The sequence below is a fragment of the Pocillopora damicornis genome, chromosome 1, assembly GCF_964200805.1.
Source record: "Pocillopora damicornis chromosome 1, jaPocDami1.2, whole genome shotgun sequence".
In the NCBI taxonomy this organism is placed as follows: Eukaryota; Metazoa; Cnidaria; class Anthozoa; order Scleractinia; family Pocilloporidae; genus Pocillopora; species Pocillopora damicornis.
Window position 1 is genome coordinate 29282576 of NC_142670.1, and position 21848 is coordinate 29304423.

At 37.3% G+C, this 21848-nt stretch overlaps 2 protein-coding genes across 2 annotated transcripts; both read right to left on the reverse strand.

The window, feature by feature from the left end:
* Nucleotides 1-2345: 2345 nt before the first annotated feature.
* LOC149053174 (uncharacterized) lies at nucleotides 2346-8381 on the reverse strand. The gene is made up of 6 exons (XM_089189182.1): nucleotides 8207-8381; nucleotides 6635-6727; nucleotides 6130-6472; nucleotides 5679-5795; nucleotides 4792-4905; nucleotides 2346-3830 (listed from the first exon to the last, which is right to left on the reverse strand). Exons 2-6 carry the CDS (start codon nucleotides 6656-6658, stop codon nucleotides 3466-3468), a joined length of 963 nt encoding a protein of 320 aa, XP_089045308.1. The 5' UTR covers nucleotides 6659-6727; nucleotides 8207-8381; the 3' UTR covers nucleotides 2346-3465.
* A 4385-nt stretch (nucleotides 8382-12766) lies between these two features.
* LOC149053175 (uncharacterized) lies at nucleotides 12767-18784 on the reverse strand. The gene is made up of 6 exons (XM_089189176.1): nucleotides 18649-18784; nucleotides 17089-17181; nucleotides 16584-16926; nucleotides 16133-16249; nucleotides 15232-15345; nucleotides 12767-14273 (listed from the first exon to the last, which is right to left on the reverse strand). Exons 2-6 carry the CDS (start codon nucleotides 17110-17112, stop codon nucleotides 13909-13911), a joined length of 963 nt encoding a protein of 320 aa, XP_089045302.1. The 5' UTR covers nucleotides 17113-17181; nucleotides 18649-18784; the 3' UTR covers nucleotides 12767-13908.
* Between the last annotated feature and the right edge of the window lie 3064 nt (nucleotides 18785-21848).

Consider the following 21848-nt stretch of genomic DNA (forward strand, 5'->3'; position numbering starts at 1 on the left):
TTGCTTTCCTGTCTCCTTTCCTTCCTTTTCCTTCCTTTTCCCTCTTTCTGCGCTCTCTTTTTTCATCCATGCCATGTCTCAGTCATGCCTCCTCTACCCCACCCTCCCTGAGCACCCTTCTCTCTTCTCATCGCTTTCTTTCCCAGCTCTCCTTCTATCCCTCCGTCATCCACCCCCTCCCTATTGTCTCTGCTGCCTTCTTTCCCTACCTCCCTTACCCTAGCTAACCATGCTGTTTTCTTTTGTACCCCAAGACTCTTCCTCTTACAGCCATGTGAGTGTATGCTAGTTCACTCTCTTCTCAATTCCATTGCTGCTGCCTGGTGACATGAGGCTATCTAAGAATTACGCAGTCTCTCAATCAGCTACAATTAATTTTACAAGAAGTTTTACTCTTTTGATTAAGAGAGGCAACCTGCGAGGGCATAGCCAACTTTTTCCAATCAGATAATAAGATTTACGCAGTAATACCCGCTCGCATAGCTGGTCACAGGACAGAAATGACAGAGAGTTCTGCTTTTGTTTTGTTTTGTATTTTTTTACTGTTGATTGCGCTACCTACTGTAGACATTGTAACTCTTTGCAGGTATGGTGTTTTTCGTTTTTTGCTGCTGCTGACAAAGCAGCAGGTGCTGTAAATAATTTTAAAAGCTCCACCGTGCACAATAAAGAGCTGTTTGTGGGAGTCTTACCCATCATTCACGTAAGTAGCCGCAAATGCGAGAGCATTTTCTAGAGTACTGAAAAAAAAACAACCGTCATCAAGCGTTATCAAGTGTACAGCCCTACAGAAAGAGACCCATTATTAGGGTATGTTAAAGTTGCCCTTCCCCCTCCCCCATATCTGGAAAACTGTAAGTCGAGACGAGTTCCTACCCGAAATCGCTGAGGTTACACGGAAGTTTTTTGCTTCATAGGAACTATTTCCTTAAACTTTTGTGTCTATGAGAATTGACCGAGGCCGAGCTAATCGAAAGCAGACATGAGTAGATGCAGAATCTATCAGCGCAGATTGCACTCCTTAAAGGGCCAAGCCTCGCTGTACTCAAAATTACGAGCCTTGTCTTCTTCTCTCAGCTTTGTCCCATCGTCTTGAAATCACCGAATATCTAAAATTTGAATCGATTTTATCTTTGCTTCAGATTTTATGCTTTCCGATCTATTCCTGATTTTCGTGTCTTGATCAGTGGTGGTGATGGCACAGTTGGCTGAATGCTGTCATGTTTGGATGATATTGTTCAAGAGATGAAGTGTAAGCTACCTGCAGTTCTTTCTCTTAGCACTGGTAAGGGCATTGTTACAAATGATTCCTGTGCCCCACGATTTTGGAGCAAATTTATTTCTGAGTCGAAATTAACTTGGCATTGTAAACGTTTTGTTTTACGGCGATATGTCATAGATTTCAAAAGCTGTTCGACAAACTTGGTCTATCGGATGGAAATCTGAAACCAATCATGACTTTGTCACTCATGTTTTCATGTTGTGTAAAAAATAATGAAATAAATAAAAACAGAAAGAAGGTAACGTTAAAAGAGAAATATGTTTTCTTAATCTACCTTGACGTGCAGTCACTGAAAACTAAGCTCCGACACAGCTCTGTGAATATTCACAGAGGGTGAATCTTAGCAATGAAAATATTCGGTCAAATTCTCAATAAAAATAACTCACCTTACTTTCACAGAGCATCGCTCGTTGTATGACTGCTTACTTTGTTGCAACAGGCCATTTTGGCGTGTTATCCATTTCTTGGTTTGCAGTAAACCGAGAAATGGATAACTCGCTAAAATGGCCTCGCAGCAACCATGTAAGCAGTCAGACAACAAGTGATGCTCTACGAAAGTATAGAGAGGTATTTTTATTGAGAATTTGACTGAATTTTTTTATTTCTAAGAGCGGTTGTAAATATTCCCATACAAACTCTTATATTTTTGCCATTACTCTTGTTACGCAAGATGATCATCTCACAGCTGGAGCTTGGGCAGCCCCTGATATGAAACGTAAAAACACTCGCAGGTAACTAACACGTAAACGCAATACACACAGAAAGCAATATGGCAGTAGTTTTTGCCATAACAATGTATCAGAGGCAACGATGTTACTTTCCGTGGTCCTCGTTCCAGCGTCATGTACAATGAAATGAAATTAAAGCTGCCAATTCCAGTTTAAAGGTTTGTTGAGAGCCTTCGGATGAGGCGTTACTCAGATATCGCGGTACCCAAACCGTAAGTGCTTTCAAATTATACGGTGAATGTCGCCACAGTTAAAGTTGAACGTCAAGGAAATTTAAAACATATTTTTCTTTTAAAGTACTCTTCTTTATACACGAAACGAACTTTGAAACAGTGTTGAGGTCCTTTTAGTTTTTATTTTATTTCATAACTATTCTTTTACAAGAAAAAAAAAAAGGATTCTGCAGGTTCCGGAGGTTCCTACAGATTCACATTTAAGTAACGCCCAAGAAGTTGCCCAAGCTCCATACAACTGTTTACAAAAAGGCCGTCGGAAAAGCGCAGTGCACGCGACAAACCCGAAAGCCATTTTGGGTAGTTTTTTTGGTCACGGCTCCTTGACTTCAGGATATTAGGGAAATCGGGGAAAACATCACTGTAAGGACAAGGCATAGCGGCTTTTGTTGGTAAGAATGACGTTTAATTCTAAACTTCTGAAGACAAAATGTTAACAACGTAATATAGCCTTTCTACTGTTTTCCCCTCGTATTCACGTACGTGTAAGTATTTATCTCATGTTTATAAGTCTTTTTGCCCCTATCTGTTTGCTTCCCCTCCTAAAAATTAATTGATTGCCAAATACCAAGATTATCTTTGAAGATTGTCTCGTGCACTTTCTCCTTTTTTCCTACAACCTTTCAGCAAACGGCTGTATACAGTATATGTGAAGAATCTGAACACAGCTTCGTGTGCTTGATGACGCAGCCATCGCGAAAAGAAATCGACCAAAGGAAAACTCTAACAAGAGTTATAGCCACTGCAATTTCCAAGGAAATATTGCAGTGATAAAAATAACCAGCAACCACATACTGTAAATAATCTAGGCTTTTTTTCAGCGTGTTTATTATTGTATATTTATACGTAGTTTTGATTTACATGTGTACTCTGACTTAAAACGCAGCGAACAACAAAATTGTCGAGCATTATACTCATACGTATGAGTATAATGCTCGTAATGTAAAACTCCTCTAAGCATGTTCTTTCCCATGTCATCTCCCACCGAAACGTTTGATTCCTGACCTAAATGGTAATGGTGAGTGCTCTGAATGAATTTGCCCCGGGCTGGATTGTCGAAACGACAGCTTTCCCCAATTGGTTACGTTAGTTTATCTACATCTATCACACTTTTCAGTAACTAATACAGCTTTTTACTTCCCCGATGTGGCCAGTCAAAAGCCTCTTTGGAAACTACTTTGCCACTGAGTCGAACTGAGCCAAGTCGTTCAGCTTTATGCTACTAATTTGTCACACAATACCTGAGGGCACATTGTGTAGTGGGCGACAGTTTATACGTAAAAAACAACCCACAATTCCTCATCATTATAGCTGAGGTCCACGTGCAACAGTTTGAGCGGAAATTGAAACAAACGGTGCGGTTCACGGCACCCTCTTGCGGAGTCGGGTGATTCCCGTTGAGCCAACCAGGAGAGTGAGTGTTGCACATTGTCGTGTTCACACAGTAGTCTGGTATTCTTGTGCCCGCGGTGCTATTGAAGCGGTACCAGCCCTCTAACAATGTGTCATCGCATTTACTATCTGATTTAAGTACATGAATACTCCGATCAAGGTCATTGTTCATTGCGTAATTATCACACCCCACCCCTGAAAAGGAACGAAAAGAATTAAAAACTTTAAAGTTTAGTTAAAAGTGTAAACTTTAATTTTTACGCATAAATATTATGAAATTGTCGAGTACAGTTGATTACGAGTGTAGAACCTACGCAGTATGAATGTCTACTATTATTATCATCATCATTAGTTTTATTAGTATTATTATTATTATTATTAATATTGTTATTACTATTACTATTATTACTATTATTAAATGGTTGTAATGTTGTAAAGTTTGGACCTATGGCTACTTTTCTTAGGTGGTCCTAAAGTTTAATACGGTCCGCCCCGCTAGAAGTGGCCATCTGTATTAACTAAAAATACTGTGGACTGCTAGAAATCACCATTTTTAGATCTATAGATTTGTTGCTAAAACCTGCAACAGTGAAAGACTGAGTAACGCGACCTGGTTGAACAACGGATAAGACATGGAATATTCCACAGGGAAATAAGATTACAGAGCAGTTTTCTAAACCTTAGTAACGAGGACAGCTGGTATTATGCAGGGGCTGATGAAAGTTCACTGCATGAGCTCTTGATACGGCCTAGGTTCACAGACCACGCTAACCCTTTAACACCCTTTTGCATTTTCTCCACACTGTTCTCTATAATTTTCTAAAGTACTGACAAGGAGAATCTGTTTAATAATCGAGAACATCTTAAGTTGGTTGTCATTTCCTTTATTCCATTGACCATGATATTTGAGGCAGGGATGAAATTGTAAGAAGACATTAGATGCAAGTCACTCTCAGGGGTCAAAGGATCTGAAGCGTGGCGAAATCTGACGAGCGAAAACTTAATCTGATTGAAATTGGTCAGCATCGTCCTGATGATGGTGCCAATATCATATACAAGTCATTGAGTCTTGTTGCGCAGAACCAATGCGATCACAAGCTACTTCTGACAATAAGTATAAAATGCCTTTTGAAATTGCTTTCATCGCAAAACTTACCTATACCAATCTCGCAGCGTACACCGGTTAGCAATGGCGAACATGAACATGTAAAACCACTCGCGGTAGCATTGCATATGCCTCCGTTCAAACATGGCTGGCTGGAACACGCGTCTATGACAACAATCGGAGAAGACGATGTTTCATGTAAAATCTCCATGCGACTTCAATAAAATATCAAACAGATGAGCAAGATAGATCAAATGTTCTTAGTGGAGAGAAATAATGATAATGTCGATTGATAAAGAGGATGCCAATAATGATTGTGATGATATGCGATATTTTAATCATTATTATCATTATTATTATTATTATCTACTTTTTTATTGTTGCCATTAACTAAGATGTTATCATAAAAACCATGATGAAAAAAATAATAATAGTAAATTCCTTTCTTTAGTATAACAAGTATAGGTAATAACATAATTTCGAGTGAACTTTGATGTTAAAAAGCACGAGTAAATTTTATAGACAACAAAATTGCACGAGCCAATAGGGAAAATCTGATTTGTAGTCTTACCCAATTGCTAGAGAAATCATGTTATTACTTGTTACTAATGTGCACGAAAGACATCCCTGAAAGTCGAGTAAGACGACATTGTGAAAGTGTACGCGCGCTATTTGTAATTATGATTTGCACTCGTGTGACAACTTTGCACTCGTGTTACATGAGAATGCACTGGTTTTCAGCCAATTATGTACATTAGTAGACAATGATACTTCTGTTGATTTTTTTTTATTCATGCTTTAAATACTTAAGGTTTTGTTTAAAATTTCTCTTACCTGAACACCTAACAGTTACAGAGTAAAAATGTATGCTTGAGAATCTATAACCATTTAAGTTCTTCTCATCGCATTCTACCTAAGGGTGATTTAATTTTTCTCACCCTTTTCGCAGTGATCCCCACTGTACCCTTGTGGACAACGGCATATATACTGTCCCTCTCCCTGATAGTCACATGTGCCACCATTCTGACATGGATTGCCGGCGCATTCCACGATGACTGCAGGAGAAGATCAAAGGGGAGAAAGTAAATCTTATCAAATATTCGAATTAGATTGCTGACGAATAAACAATGCAACGTGCTGCAAGTTCAGATGATAAATGGGGTAAACCCATGAATAAACACATCAATGAATGAACAGGTAAATTAATCGGTAAAACATGACACAGGCTGCTCAGACAATTTGTATCATGCAAACAGATAGATTTGAGTTAAGTTTTGGTAGCCAGTTTGGAGAATAGAAGGCTCAATTTTCTATCGTTTTCATAAGGTAATAATCATTTACAAAGTAAGACAACAGACAAGAACGGAAATTAAGAAGTAGACTTCATACCTCTGAAGGGGTTCTCCATGTAAAAGGCGCCTTCGCGTGGCTGAAAATGCAAATGTCCCACGATCCGGGTGCGGTTGTTCAGCTCACAAATTTTCGTCGTTTCGTAAAAGTTCAAGCTCTGACATCGTCTATCTCCTATACACTGGTAATAGCACGCGAACATATTCTGCACGACAAATGATGCGTAATTGTGTTTCGTGAGAACAGCTCCTTGGATAGATGATACACAGTTCTCGCCGCTTTGCAAACTGTCGCTGGTAGCAATTGCGATGTAGTGAAACATCAAGATGAAACGACCAGTTATGCATAAAAGCCACAATAGGCGAAACCTTGTACGGCTAATCTGCATGTGAAAAGATAAACGAACATAAAAAAGCAGGTAAAAATGCCACAATTGTCATACGGTTTACACAATAACTCTTAATATCTATAAAAAAAAAAGAAGAATGTTTACCAAATTCGGCTGTTATTGTAACAAACCAACAATAATCTGCATGATTCTCACCTCCGTTTTGTGATTCTGTTTCATCTTTCGTCAATCGTATGCAAAATCCTTGCTCAGGTTCCCGACAGCGAGCGCCAAGAATTGGTGAGTACTCTAAGAAATGAAAGATTTGTGGTTAAATTTTGCTCTCTTATTCGCCAGGGACAGATTTCCGTGGCCTTTAATTGTTAACGCTCCGATTACATCCATGTTCTTGACGCCAGTCTAATAAATTAGTTGTAAAAGTTAACGAGGACCCAGTGAAATCTTATATTTGTTTGAAAAATATATTGTGTTAGGAGAAAATAGCGTTCCGCGATTAAAAAAGAGTAGCTGAACGGCGTTTGAATCAGTATGCACGGCTCGATGTTATAACTCTTTCTTATTGCTATTTGCTGAATAGAGAAGATTATTTTTCTTCTTGGTTATCATAAAAGATTGAAAGACAGGGGATATAACTTCTTAAAACTTGGCAAATACTTTTCAACGAAAGTTGAAATCGCGGACAAGAAACCACTGACCAAAACTCTTGAGTGCAACGGCTTTGACTTCAGTTCGCAAGCGGTTGATTTTCAATAAATTCCGGAATGAAGATCTGGTAGGTTTGTCGCTTCAATTTTCTTGAAGCAAAACGATGGCAACTTTTCCTTCCCAGTGAGCAGTTTAAGAAAGGCTAGTGAGGAATTCATGAAATGAGTTCTTCCGCGCAGCAAAACCTAAAGGCCTAAAGGAGCGCAAACGGTTACTTAAACTGCATTTAATTTGAAAAAGATTTGATTTTTAATTCTTGGAACCCATATGACCGATCGATGACTTTTCTGCACCCAGAATTTAAAAATAGAAATATAATTAGAATCCTATGTCTTTTTTTAAGCTTTCAATCTTTTATGATAGCGGAGAAGAAAAATCATTATCTATGGTGAGCAAAAAGCAACAAGAAAGAGTTATAAACAGACAGTACATGTTGTGTTCGACTGAGAATACAAAAATAGGAACACTGAATAAAAAGGGAAAACAAAATCGAAAGAGCTTTGCGAATAGGATTTTTTTTTCATTGTTTTAACGTGTTTAGTAATATATGGATTCAAGGAAGCATCTGTAAAATGATTTAAATGCTTGTATTCATCGGATACGAAAGCAATTTTTATTTTAACTTCATCTTCATATGGAGTCTGCCTCTTTTTTCATAAAAATTTCAGTTAAAATCAGTGTTCCCTTTTCATTTTGATCAAAGACAGGTGGTTCCTCTTTGTTTTTTATCACGATTCTTTTTTTCATAGATATATATATAAATATATATATAAATATATCCAAAAATATATGTACGAAATCTTTGTAGAGCGGATTATAATTCTTCTTTTCTTTCACAGAGCTTAGTTAGAATTCAGTTACGAGATTAATCGTTGTTCAACCTATCTTTAATTCATGACGACCGAAATATAAAGAAATATAAAGGTGATTCTCTATCCCTTTTGAAACGCTGAGCAAAATCCCCATCGTTGCGCAAAGTAAATATTATTTTCATGCACTTTTAAAGTAAAGAAGAGAGAATGTGCATAGTTGTATGAATTTTCCTTCCTACAAAGAACCTACCTCCCTTTTGCGTTGTGGTGTTTTCCAACCTCTTCAGCAAGAAAATTGATGATACATCTAGAGTATTGGATGAAATGAAGTGAAATCCTCGCACCGTGAATAGTTATCCTTTTATCTGTCACTCAGCTGATAATTCAAGTTATACAAGCTGCCTCCTTCTTGTTTGTGCTCTGGTGTCATCTGACTTTTTCATTTGATCAAGTTGGTCGTTCTCCAAATTCTCAACACCATTGTTCTTGACATTATATCGATGTTGGTGAAGGGAATTGAGATTTCGATGAATTAAATGAAGTGTTATTATGAATTGATTCAAAATTTACTCATTTCGTTGTGTATTGGTTTTGACAGAGCGTAAAATGCACATTTAGAGCGTAACTCACAGGTACTATGGTTAAAAACTGAAAGAAATCAAGTTGCTTTTGTAGTAGAGAAATACATTAGACATTCGATCTTAATGTAAATATACTAGTTATCTTTTGTTTAACTTATGGTGCGAACGTCGCAAAAAAACTATTTATATCCGTTTTATTAATCTTTAGATGTGAAAAGCAAAAGAAATGTTAGGTTTGCAATTTTGTGGTTTAACCGGTCTGGTTATTCCCATAGCCAACTGAATCTGCTTAAGTATCTACGTAAATTGAAGATAGAAGGAGAAATTGTGCCTTTATCACTCTACTACAATAATTGGAACGAATTGTGCGCTTTTTACATCACGTAAAAAGAATAATTAATTCAGCATATGTTTTCTTTTTCTTCCGGTTGTTATTCAGTTTCTTATCAAGACATTTTAAAACACGGCTTATGGGACGACTCGACAAAATCGAACAGTAGTAAACTTTTTTTTTTTTAAAAGATTATGGCCGTTACTCTGTGAATATAACTGTTTATCGTTTACAAACTGATTGCTTCGCGTCTTTTTCCTCGGATGTACTTTAACTTTCAAATTTACGTTTGAACAACTTACAAGGAATATGTTGCCCTTTTGGTAAAATTCATATCTCCATTGTAAAATACCATTTCAAAACATACACTCGTGTTTATTATCCCGAGGTTAATTCTACAATTTTTGTCTGTCGAAGAATTTTGGAGTCTTTTTTTATATCGATCAATTTCTTAAATTCTCAACATCATTCTTCTTGAAAATGTACCGTTATTGGCAAGGAGAAATTTGATTCTGAGAAATTGTATGAAGTGTTATGAAAAAGATATTTATGTTTCACTTTTTTAGTGTCCTTTTTTTCTCAGAAAACGTGGAAAATGCACCTAACGATAACCTCTAAAGAGAAATTGAAATAGGATCCATTAATTTTTCTTTTGTTCTTCCTTTTCTTTTTGAGAAGTTTTAATAACTAATTCATATGATGTTACAATGGACTGAAAACCGTTTTTTCCTTTTTCATTTCAAAGAACGAACTAACAAAAAATATGACATGACTCACATGACTATTCATCGGCAAGCGACGCTTTTATTATTTCATAATAGTATTTGACTTTGAAATCCAAATTATTTCAAATTTTCTTTACCCTAAATATTTTTTTCCATTTCATGAACAATGACTTACTCTTTTGAGCCAGGAATTCCAAAACTACAGATCTCATCCCAAAAGGATTTTCTTTTTTTCTTTTAGCAACTTTTCGAACGCGAAAACTTTCTTTCCGCGATGTAATATCCCTGGATTGAAAATGACATGTCAGTGGGACTGACAGGTCATTTTTATTACCGACTGGGAGGTCCTCAAAGTATAAATCTCCGCTAGAGGGTAGCATTTTCAAGTCCGAGGTCAGTTTTTGTCACCATACGGATCTTCCCTCAGCCGGTTAATAGCTAACCATTACTTCCTCTTTTTTTCTCAGTGGTAAACATTTTGTAACATAGCTGATACCGTGCGACGGGAACATTCAAGATAATCCCAGTGACTGCACAGAAATCCGTCACATATGTGATAAATGCTACTTTAGAAAAAAATTTGGAGTAAAGGGTCGTCTAAAGTTTTAATGCATTTTCTCATAAATTTATGGGTTCCTCCCTCCCCATAATCCTCCATATCTTCTCTATATTGTTTCCCAGTCCCTCTGTTTTTTTCTTTCACTCCTTCTTCCCTGGTCCTTACTCCCTTCCTCTTCCTCTCATTTTCTCCCTCCCTACCTTCTTTTTCCTTCCCTCTCTTTTCTCATTCTCATCCTTTCTCTCGCCTTACTTTCCGCCCTCTTCTCCTTACTTGCTTTCCTGTCTCCTTTCCTTCCTTTTCCTTCCTTTTCCCTCTTTCTGCGCTCTCTTTTTTCTCTCCATGTCATGTCTCAGTCATGCCTCCACTACCCCACCCTCCCTGAGCACCCTTCTCTCTTCTCATCGCTTTCTTTCCCAGCTCTCCTTCTATCCCTCCGTCATCCACCCCCTCCCTGTTGTCTCTGCTGCCTTCTTTCCCTACCTCCCTTACCCTAGCTTACCGTGCTGTTTTCTTTTGTACCCCAAGACTCTTTCTCTTAAAGCCATGTGAGTGTATGCAAGTCCACTCTCTTCTCGATTCCATTGCTGCTGCCTGGTGACATGAGGCTATCTAAGAATTACGCAGTCTCTCAATCAGCTACAATTAATTTTACAACAAGTTTTACTTTTTTGATCAAGAGAGGCAACCTGCGAGGGCATAGCCAACTTTTGCCAATCAGAAAATAAGATTTACGCAGTAATACCCACTCGCATAGCTGGTCACAGGACAGAAATGACAGAGAGTTCTGCTTTTGTTTTGTTTTGTATTTTTTTTTACTGTTGATTGCGCTACCTACTGTAGACATTGTAACTCTTTGCAGGTATGGTGTTTGCGTTTTTTGCTGCTGCTGACAAAGCAGCAGGTGCTGTGAATAATTTTAAAAGCTCCACCGTGCACAATAAAGAGCTGTTTGTAGGAGTCTTACCCATCACTCACGTAAGTAGCCGCAAATGCGAGAGCATTTTCTAGAGTACTGAAAAAAAACAACCGTTATCAAGCGTTATCAAGTGTACAGCCCTACAGAAAGAGACCCATTATTAGAGTATGTTAAAGTTGCCCTTCCCCCTCCCCCATATCTGGAAAACTGTAAGTCGAGACGAGTTCCTACCCGAAATCGTTAAGGTTACACGGAAGTTTTTTGTTTAATAGGAACTATTTCCTTAAACTTTTGTGTCTATGAGAATTGACCGAGGCCGAGCTAATCGAAAGCAGACATGAGTAGATGCAGAATCTTTCTAGCGCAGATTGCACTCCTTAAAGGGCCAAGCCTCGCTGTACTCAATATTACGAGCCTTGTCTTCTTCTCTCAGCTTTGTCCCATCGTCTTGAAATCACTGAATATCTAAAATTTGAATCGATTTTATCTTTGCTTCAGATTTTATGCTTTCCGATCTATTCCTGATTTTCGTGTCTTGATCAGTGGTGGTGATGGTACAGTTGGCTGAATGCTGTCATGTTTGGATGATATTGTTCAAGAGATGAAGTGTAAGCTACCTGCAGTTCTTCCTCTTAGCACTGGTAAGGGCATTGTTACAAACGATTCCTGTGCCCCACGATTTTGGAGCAAATTTATTTCGAAGTCGAAATTAACTTGGCATTGTGAACGTTTTGTTTTACGGCGATATGTCATAGATTTCAAAAGCTGTTCGACAAACTTGGTCTATCGGATGGAAATCTGAAACCAATCATGACTTTGTCACTCATGTTTTCATGTTGTGTAAAAAATAATGAAATAAATAAAAACAGAAAGAAGGTAACGTTAAAAGAGAAATATGTTTTCTTAATCTACCTTGACGTGCAGTCACTGAAAACTAAGCTCCGACACAGTTCTGTGAATATTCACAGAGGGTGAATCTTAGCAATGAAAATGTTCGGTCAAATTCTCAATAAAAATACCTCACCTTACTTTCACAGAGCATCGCTCGTTGTATGACTGCTTACTTTGTTGCAACAGGCCATTTTGGCGTGTTATCCATTTCTTGGTTTGCAGTAAACCGAGAAATGGATAACTCGCTAAAATGGCCTCGCATGTAAGCGGTCAGACAACAAGCAATGTTCTACGAAAGTATAGAGAGGTATTCTTATTGAGAATTTGACTTAATTTTTTTTATTTCTAAGAGCGGTTGTAAATATTCCTATACAAACTCATATATTTTTGCCATTACTCTTGTTACGCAAGATGATCATCTCACAGCTGGAGCTTGGGCTGCCCCTGATATGAAACGTAAAAACACTCGCAGGTAATTAACACGTAAACGCAATACACACAGAAAGCAATATGGCAGTAGTTTTTGCCATAACAATGTATCAGAGGCAACGATGTTACTTTCCGTGGTCCTCGTTCCAGCGTCATGTACAATGAAATGAAATTAAAGCTGCCAATTCCAGTTTAAAGGTTTGCTGAGAGCCTTCGGATGAGGCGTTACTCAGATATCGCGGTACCCAAACCGTAAGTGCTTTCAAATTATACGGTGAATGTCGCCACAGTTAAAGTTGAACGTCAAGGAAATTTAAAACATATTTTTCTTTTAAAGTACTCTTCTTTATACACGAAACGAACTTTGAAACAGTGTTGAGGTCCTTTTAGTTTTTATTTTATTTCATAACTATTCTTTTACAAGAAAAAAAAAAGGACTCTGCAGGTTCCGGAGGTTCCTACAGATTCACAATTAAGTAACGCCCAAGAAGTTGCCCGAGCTCCATACAACTGTTTACAAAAAGGCCGTCGGAAAAGCGCAGTGCACGCGACAAACCCGAAAGCCATTTTGGGTAGTTTTTTTGGTCACGCCTCCTTGACCTCAGGATATCAGGGAAATCGGGGAAAACATCACTGTAAGGACAAGGCATAGCGGCTTTTGTTCGTAAGAATGACGTTTAATTCTAAACTTCTGAAGACAAAATGTTAACAACGTAATATAGCCTTTCTACTGTTTTCCCCTCGTATTCACGTACGTGTAAGTATTTATCTCATGTTTATAAGTCTTTTTGCCCCTATCTGTTTGCTTCACCTCCTAAAAATTAATTGATTGCCAAATAGCAAGATTATCTTTGTAGATTGTCTCGTGCACTTTCTCCTTTTTTCCTACAACCTTTCAGCAAACGGCTGTATACAGTATATGTGAAGAATCTGAACACAGCTTCGTGTGCTTGATGACGCAGCCATCGCGAAAAGAAATCGACCAAACGAAAACTCTAACAAGATTTATAGCCACTGCAATTTCCAAGGAAATATTGCAGTGATAAAAATAACCAGCAACCACATACTGTAAATAATCTGGGTTTTTTTTCAGCGTGTTTATTATTGTATATTTACACGTAGTTTTGATTTGCATGTGTACTCTGACTTAAAACGCAGCGAACAACAAAATTGTCGAGCATTATACTCATACGTATGAGTATAATGCTCGTAATGTAAAACTCCTCTAAGCATGTTCTTTCCCATGTCATCTCCCACCGAAACGTTTGATTCCTGACCTAAATGGTAATGGTGAGTGCTCTGAATGAATTTGTCCCGGGCTGGATTGTCGAAACGACAGCTTTCCCCAGTTGGTTACGTTAGTTTATCTACATCTATCACACTTTTCAGTAACTAATACAGCTTTTTACTTCCCCGATGTGGCCAGTCAAAAGCCTTTTTGGAAACTACTTTGCCACTGAGTCGAACTGAGCCAAGTCGTTCAGCTTTATGCTACTTAGCTTCTAGTGTCACGCAGTCTAATTTGTCACGCAATACCTGAGGTCACATTGTGTAGTGGGCGACAGTTTATACGTAAAAAACAACCCACAATTCCTCATCATTATAGCTGAGGTCCACGTGCAACAGTTTGAGCCGAAATTGAAACAAACGGTGCGGTTCACGGCACCCTCTTGCGGAGTCGGGTGATTCCCGTTGAGCCAACCAGGAGAGTGAGTGTTGCACATTGTCGTGTTCACACAGTAGTCTGGTATTCTTGTGCCCGCGGTGCTATTGAAGCGGTACCAGCCCTCTAACAATGCGTCATCGCATTTACTATCGGATTTAAGTACATGAATACTCCGATCAAGGTCATTGTTCATTGCGTAATTATCACACCCCACCCCTAAAAAGGAACGAAAAGAATTAAAAACTTTGAAGTTTAGTTAAAAGTGTAAACTTTAATTTTTACGCATAAATATTATGAAATTGTTGAGTACAGTTGATTACGAGTGTAGAACCTACGCAGTATGAATTTCTACTATTATTATCATCATGATTAGTTTTATTAGTATTATTATTATTATTATTATTGATATTGTCATTACTATTATTACTATTATTAAATGGTTGTAATGTTGTAAAGTTTGGACCTATGGCTACTTTTCTTAGGTGGTCCTAAAGTTTAATACGGTCCGCCCCGCTAGAAGTGGCCATGTGTATTAACTGAAAATACTGTAGACTCCTAGAAATCACCATTTTTAGATCTATAGATTTGTTGCTACAACCTGCAACAGTCAAAGACTGAGTAACGCGACCTGGTTGAAAAACGGACAAGACATGGAATATTCCACAGGGAAATGAGATTACAGAGCAGTTTTCTAAACCTTAGTAACGAGGACAGCTGGTATTATGCAGGGGCTGATGAAAGTTCACTGCATGAGCTCTTGATACGGCCTAGGTTCACAGACCACGCTAAACCTTTAACACCCTTTTGCATTTTCTCCACACTGTTCTCTATAATTTTCTAAAGTACTGACAAGGAGAATATGTTTAATAATCAAGAGCATCTTAAGTTGGTGGTCACTTCCTTTATTCCATTGACCATGGTATTTGAGTCAGGAGTGAAATTGTAAGAAGACATTAGATGCAAATCACTCTCATGGGTCAAAGGATCTGAAGCATGGTAAAATGTGACTAACGAAAACTTAATCTGATTGAAATTGGTCAGCATCGTGCTGATGATGGTGCCAATATCATATACAAGTCATTGAGTCTTGTTGCGCAGAACCAGTGCAATCACAAGCTACTTCTGACAATAAGTATAAAATGCCTTTTGAAATTGCTTTCATCGCAAAACTTACCTATACCAATCTCGCAGCGTACACCGGTTAGCAATGGCGAACATGAACATGTAAAACCACTCGCGGTAGCATTGCATATGCCTCCGTTCAAACATGGCTGGCTGGAACACGCGTCTATGACAAGAATCAGAGAAGACGATGTTTCACGTAAAATCTCCATGCGACTTCAATAAAATATCAAACAGAAGAGCAAGATAAATCAAATGTTCTTAGTGGAGAGAAATGATGATAATGTGGATTGATAAAGAGGATGCCAATAATGATTGTGATGATATGCGATATTTTAATCATTATTATCATTATTATTATTATTATTATTATTATTATCTACTTTTTTTATTGTTGCCATTAACTAAGATATTATCACAAAAACCATGATGAAAACCATAATAGTAAATTCCTTTTTTTATTATAATAAGTATAGGTAATAACATAATTCCGAATGAACTTTGATGTTAAAAAGCACGAGTAAATTTTATAGACAACAAAATTGCACGAGCCAATAGGGCAAATCTGATTTGTAGTCTTTGAAAATTTACAAACGCTTATTATACCCAATTGCGAGAGAAATCATGTTATTACTTGTCAGTAATGTGCACGAAAGACATCCTTGAAAGTCGAGTAAGACGACATTGTGAAAGTGCACGCGCGTTATTTGTAAATATCATTTGCACTCGTGTGACAACTTTGCACTCGTGTTACATGAGAATGCACTGGTTTTCAGCCAATTATGTACATTATTAGACAATGATACTTCTAATGCTTTCTTTTTTTACTGATACTTTTAATACTTAAAGTTTTGTTTAAAATTTCTCTTACCTGAACACCTAACAGTTACAGAGTAAAAATGTAAGTTAAGTTCTTCTCATCGCATTCTACCTGGTGATTTAATTTTTCTCACCCTTTTCGCAGTGATCCCCACTGTACCCTTGTGGACAACGGCATGTATACTGTCCCTCTCCCTGATAGTCACATGTGCCACCATTCTGACATGGATTGCCGGCGCATTCCACGATGACTGCAGGAGAAGATCAAAGAGGAGAAAGTAAATCTTATCAAATATTCGAATTAGACTGCTGACGAATAAACAATGCAACGTGCTGCAAGCTCAGATGATAAATGGGGTAAACCCATGAATAAACACATCAATGAATGAACAGGTAAATTAATCGGCAAAACATGACACAGGCTGCTCACACAATTTGTATCATGCAAATAGATAGATTTTAGTTAAGTTTTGGTAGCCAGTCTGGAGAATAGAAGGCTCAATTTTCTATCGTTTTCATAAGGTAATGATCATTTACAAAGTAAGACAATAGACAAGAACGGAAATTAAGAAATAGACTTCATACCTCTGAAGGGGTTCTCCATGTAAAAGGCGCCTTCGCGTGGCTGAAAATGCAAATGTCCCACGATCCGAGTGCGGTTGTTCAGCTCACAAATTTTCGTCGTTTCGTAAAAGTTCAAGCTCTGACATCGTCTATCTCCTATACACTGGTAATAACACGCGAACATATTCTGCACGACAGATGATGCGTAATTGTGTTTCGTGAGAACAGCTCCTTGGATAGATGATACACAGTTCTCGCCGCTTTGCAAACTGTCGCTGGTAGCAATTGCGATGTAGTGAAACATCAAGATGAAACGACCAGTTATGCATAAAAGCGACAATAGGCGAAACCTTGTACGGCTAATCTGCATGTGAAAAGATAAACCAACATTTAAAAGCAGGTAAAAAAGCCACAATTGTCATACGGTTTACACAGTAACTCTTAATATGTATAAAAAAAAAAGAAGAATGTTTACCAAATTCGGCTGTTATTGTAACAAACCAACAATAATCTGCATGATTCTCACCTCCGTTTTGTGGTTCTGTTTCATCTTTCGTCAATCGTATGCAAAATCCTTGCTCAGGTTCCCGACAGCGAGCGCCAAGAATTCGTGAGTACTCTAAGAAATGAAAGATTTGTGGTTAAATTTTGCTCTCTTATTCGCCAGGGACAGATTTCCGTGGCCTTTAATTGTTAACGTTCCGATTACATCCATGTTCTTGACGCCAGTCTAATAAATTAGTTGTAAAAGTTAACGAGGACCCAGTGAAACCTTGTATTTGTTTGAAAAAAATATTGTGTTAGGAGAAAATAGCGTTCTGCGAGTAAAAAAGAGTAGCTGAACGGCGTTTGAATCAGTATGCACGGCTCGATGTTATAACTCTTTCTTATTGCTATTTGCTGAATAGAGAAAATTATTTTTCTTCTCGTTTATCATAAAAGATTGAAAGACAGGGGATATAACTTCTTAAAACTTGGCAAAAACTTTTCAACGAAAGTTGAAATCGCGGACAAGAAACCACTGACCAAAACTCTTGAGTGCAACGGCTTTGACTTCAGTTCGCAAGCGGTTGATTTTCAATAAATTCCGGAATGAAGATCTGGTAGGTTTGTCGCTTCAATTTTCTTGAAGCAAAACGATGGCAACTTTTCCTTTCCAGTGAGCAGTTTAAGAAAGGCTAGTGGGGAATTCATGAAATGAGTTCTTCCGCGCAGCAAAACCTAAAGGCCTAAAGGAGCGCAAACGGTTACTTAAACTGCATTTAATTTGAAAAAGATTTGATTTTTAATTCTTGGAACCCATATGACCGATCGATGACTTTTCTGCACCCAGAATTTAAAAATAGAAATATAATTAGAATCCTATGTCTTTTTTTAAGCTTTCAATCTTTTATGATAGCGGAGAAGAAAAATCATTATCTATGGTCAGCAAACAGCAACAAGAAAGAGTTATAAACAGACAGTACATGTTATGCTTGACTAAGAATACAAAATAGGAACACTGAATAAAAAGAGAAAAAAAAATCGAAAGAGCTTTGCGAATAGGACTTTTTTTCATTGTTTTAACGTGTTTAGTAATATATGGATTCAAGGAAGCCATCTGTGAAATGATTTAAATGCTTGTATTCATCGGATACGAAAGCAATTTTTATATTAACTTCATCTACATATGGAGTCTGCCTCTTTTTTCATAAAAATTTCAGTTAAAATCAGTGTTCCCTTTTCATTTTGATCAAAGACAGGTGGTTCCTCTTTGTTTTTTTATCACGATTCTTTTTTTCATAAATATATATATAAATATATCCTAAAATATATGTACGAAATCTTTGTAGAGCGGATTGTAATTCTTCTTTTCTTTCACAGAGCTTAGTTAGAATTCAGTTACGAGATTAATCGTTGTTCAACCTATCTTTAATTCATGACGACCGAAATATAAAGAAATATAAAGGTGATTTTCTATCCCTTTTGAAACGCTGAGCAAAATCCCCATCGTTGCGCAAAGTAAATATTATTTTCATGCACTTTTAAAGTAAAGAAGAAAGAATGTGCATAATTGAATGAATTTTCCTTCCTACAAAGAACCTACCTCCCTTTTGCGTTGTGGTGTTTTCCAACCTCTTCACCAAGAAAATTGATGATACATATGGAGTATTGGATGAAATGAAGTGAAATCCTCGCACTGTGAATAGTTATCCTTTTATCTGTCACTCAGCTGATAATTCAAGTTATACAAGCTGCCTCCTTCTTGTTTGTGCTCTGGTGTCATCTGACTTTTTCATTTGATCAAGTTGATCGTTCTCCAAATTCTCAACACCATTGTTCGTGACATTATATCGATGTTGGTGAAGGGAATTGAGATTTCGATGAATTAAATGAAGTGTTATTATGAATTGATTCAAAATTTACTCATTTCGTTGTGTATTGGTTTTGACAGAGCGTAAAATGCACATTTAGAGCGTAACTCACAGGTACTATGGTTAAAAACTGAAAAGAATCAATTTGTTTTTATAGTAGAGAAATACTTTAGACATTTGATCTTAATGTAAATATACTAGTTATCTTTTGTTTACTTATGGTGCGAACGTCGCAAAAAACTATTTATATCCGTTTTATTAATCTTTAGATGTAAAAAGCAAAAGAAATGTTAGGTTTGCAATGTTGTGGTCTAACCGGTCTGGTTATTCTCATAGCCAACTGAATCTGCTTAAGTATCTACGTAAATTGAAGATAGAAAGAGAAATTGTGCCTTTATCACTCTATTGAACGCATTGTGCGCTTTTTACATCACGTAAAAAGAATAATTAATTCAGCATATGTTTTCTTTTTCTTCCGGTTGTTATTCAGTTTCTTATCAAGACATTTTAAAACACGGCTTATGGGACGACTCGACAAAATCGAACAGTAGTAAACTTTTTTTTTTTTAAAGATTATGGCCGTTACTCTGCGAATATAACTGTTTATCGTTTACAAACTGATTGCCTCGTGTCTTTTTCCTCGGATGTACTTTAACTTTCAAATTAACGTTTGAACAACTTATAAGGAACATGTTTCCCTTTTGGTAAAATTCACATCTCCATCATAAAATACCATTTCAAAACATACACTCGTGTTTATTATTCCGAGGGTAATTCTACTATTTTTGTTTGTCGAAGAATTTTGAGTCTTTTTTATGTGATCAATTTCCTAAATTCTCAACATCATTCTTCTTGAAAATGGACCGTTATTGGTAAGGAGAAATTTGATTCTGGGAAATTATATGAAGGGTTATGAAAAAAATGTTTATGTTTCCCTTTTTTCGTGTCCTCTGTGTCTCACAAAATGCGGGAAATGCACCAACGATAACATAAAAATCACAAAAACAGAGAAAGAAACTAAAATAATCGAATTACAGAACTATGAGTTTAGAATAGATATTGTGGTAATAAACATATCAAAAATAATTTCATCGAAAAGATCGCCATCTGTCGACATCTAGGAAGATAATTTCCTATCAACAAAAAAAATGCTGACCACTTTCAAAACTAATTTTTGTACCGTTTAGTGAGCCATGGAATTAAACTATTATGAAATAAGAACAGAAAGAAACGAAGCTCCTATGTTAAGTACCTCAATGTTGATTGTCCCTTTTCTCTGTAAGACTCTGATTTCATTTATCCGCATAAGCTGAAGGGAATTACTTCACACAAAGGCTAACGTTTTTATAGCTGTTTTAACTGTTGTTTTTAATAAATCGAGAGTTTTGAGTAGACAAAAATTTCCATCACGTAATTTTTCCAAGTCCACGTCCACCTCAAAAGAGAAATTGAAATAGGATCCATTAATTTTTCTTTTGTTCTTCCTTTTCTTTTTGAAAAGTTTTAATAACTAATTCATATCATGTTACAATGGACTGAAAACTGTTTTTCCTTTTTCATTTCAAAGAGCGAACTAACAAAAAATATGACATGACTAACATGACTATTCATCGGCAACCGACGCTTTTATTATTTCATAATAGTATTTGACTTTGAAATCCAAATTATTTCAAATTTTCTTTACCCTGAATATTTTTTTCCATTTCATGAACAATGACTTACTCTTTTGAGCCAGGAATTCCAAAACTACAGATCTCATCCCAAAAGGATTTTCTTTTTTTCTTTTAACAACTTTTCGAAAGCGAAAACTTTTTTTCCGCGATGTAATATCCCTGGATTGAAAATGACATGTCAGTGGGACTGACAGGTCATTTTCATTACCGACTGGGAGGTCCTCACAGTATAAATCTCCGCTAGAGGGCAGCATTTTCAAGTCCGAGGTCGATGTTTGTCACCATACGGATCTTCCCTCAGCCGGTTAATAGCTAACTATTACTACCTCTTTTTTTCTCAGTGGTAAACATTTTGTAACATAGCTGATACCGTGCGACGGGAACATTCAAGACAATCCCAGTGACTGCACAGAAATCCGTCACATATGTGATAAATGCTACTTTAGAAAAAATTTGGAGTAAAGGGTCGTCTAAAGTTTTAATGCATTTTCTCATAAATTTATGGGTTCCTCCCTCCCCATAATCCTCCATATCTTCTCTACATTGTTTCCCAGTCCCTTTGTTTTTTTCTTTCACTCCTTCTTATCTGGACCTTACTCCCTTCCTCTTCCTCTCATTTTCTCTTTCCCTACCTTCTTTTTCCTTCCCTCTCTTTTCTCATTCTCATCCTCTCTCTCGCCTTACTTTCCGCCCTCTTCTCCTTACTTGCTTTCCTGTCTCCTTTCCTTCCTTTTCCTTCCTTTTCCCTCTTTCTGCGCTCTCTTTTTTCATCCATGTCATGTCTCAGTCATGCCTCCTCTACCCCACCCTCCCTGAGCACCCTTCTCTCTTCTCATCACTTTCTTTCCCAGCTCTCCTTCTATCTATCCGTCATCCACCCCCTCCCTGTTGTCCCTGCTGCCTTCTTTCCCTACCTCCCTTACCCTAGCTTACCGTGCTGTTTTCTTTTGTACCCCAAGACTCTTCCTCTTAAAGCCATGTGAGTGTAAAATAACGCAGTCTCTCAATCAGCTACAATTAATTTTACAAGAAGTTTTACTCTTTTGATCAAGAGAGGCAACCTGCGAGGGCATAGCCAACTTTTGCCAATTAGGAAATAAGATTTACGCAGTAATACCCGCTCGCATAGCTGGTCACAGGACAGAAATGACAGAGAGTTCTGCTTTTGTTTTGTTTTGTATTTTTTTTACTGTTGATTGCGCTACCTACTGTAGACATTGTAACTCTTTGCAGGTATGGTGTTTGCGTTTTTTGCTGCT

Bases quoted from the DNA above. Each gene is read 5' to 3' on its own strand.
- LOC149053174 (XM_089189182.1), bottom strand. From the start codon at position 6,658: ATGAAACAGAATCACAAAACGGAG. The intron at 5,796-6,129 runs GTATGAAGTCTA...CTTCTCCTGCAG, and splicing joins CATGGAGAACCCCTTCAGAG to TCATCGTGGAATGCGCCGGC. The intron at 4,906-5,678 runs GTGAGAAAAATT...TTGTTGTCATAG, and splicing joins TGGGGATCACTGCGAAAAGG to ACGCGTGTTCCAGCCAGCCA.
- LOC149053175 (XM_089189176.1), bottom strand. From the start codon at position 17,112: ATGAAACAGAACCACAAAACGGAG. The intron at 16,927-17,088 runs GTGAGAATCATG...TTTCACATGCAG, and splicing joins AACAGAACCACAAAACGGAG to ATTAGCCGTACAAGGTTTCG. The intron at 15,346-16,132 runs GTGAGAAAAATT...TTCTTGTCATAG, and splicing joins TGGGGATCACTGCGAAAAGG to ACGCGTGTTCCAGCCAGCCA.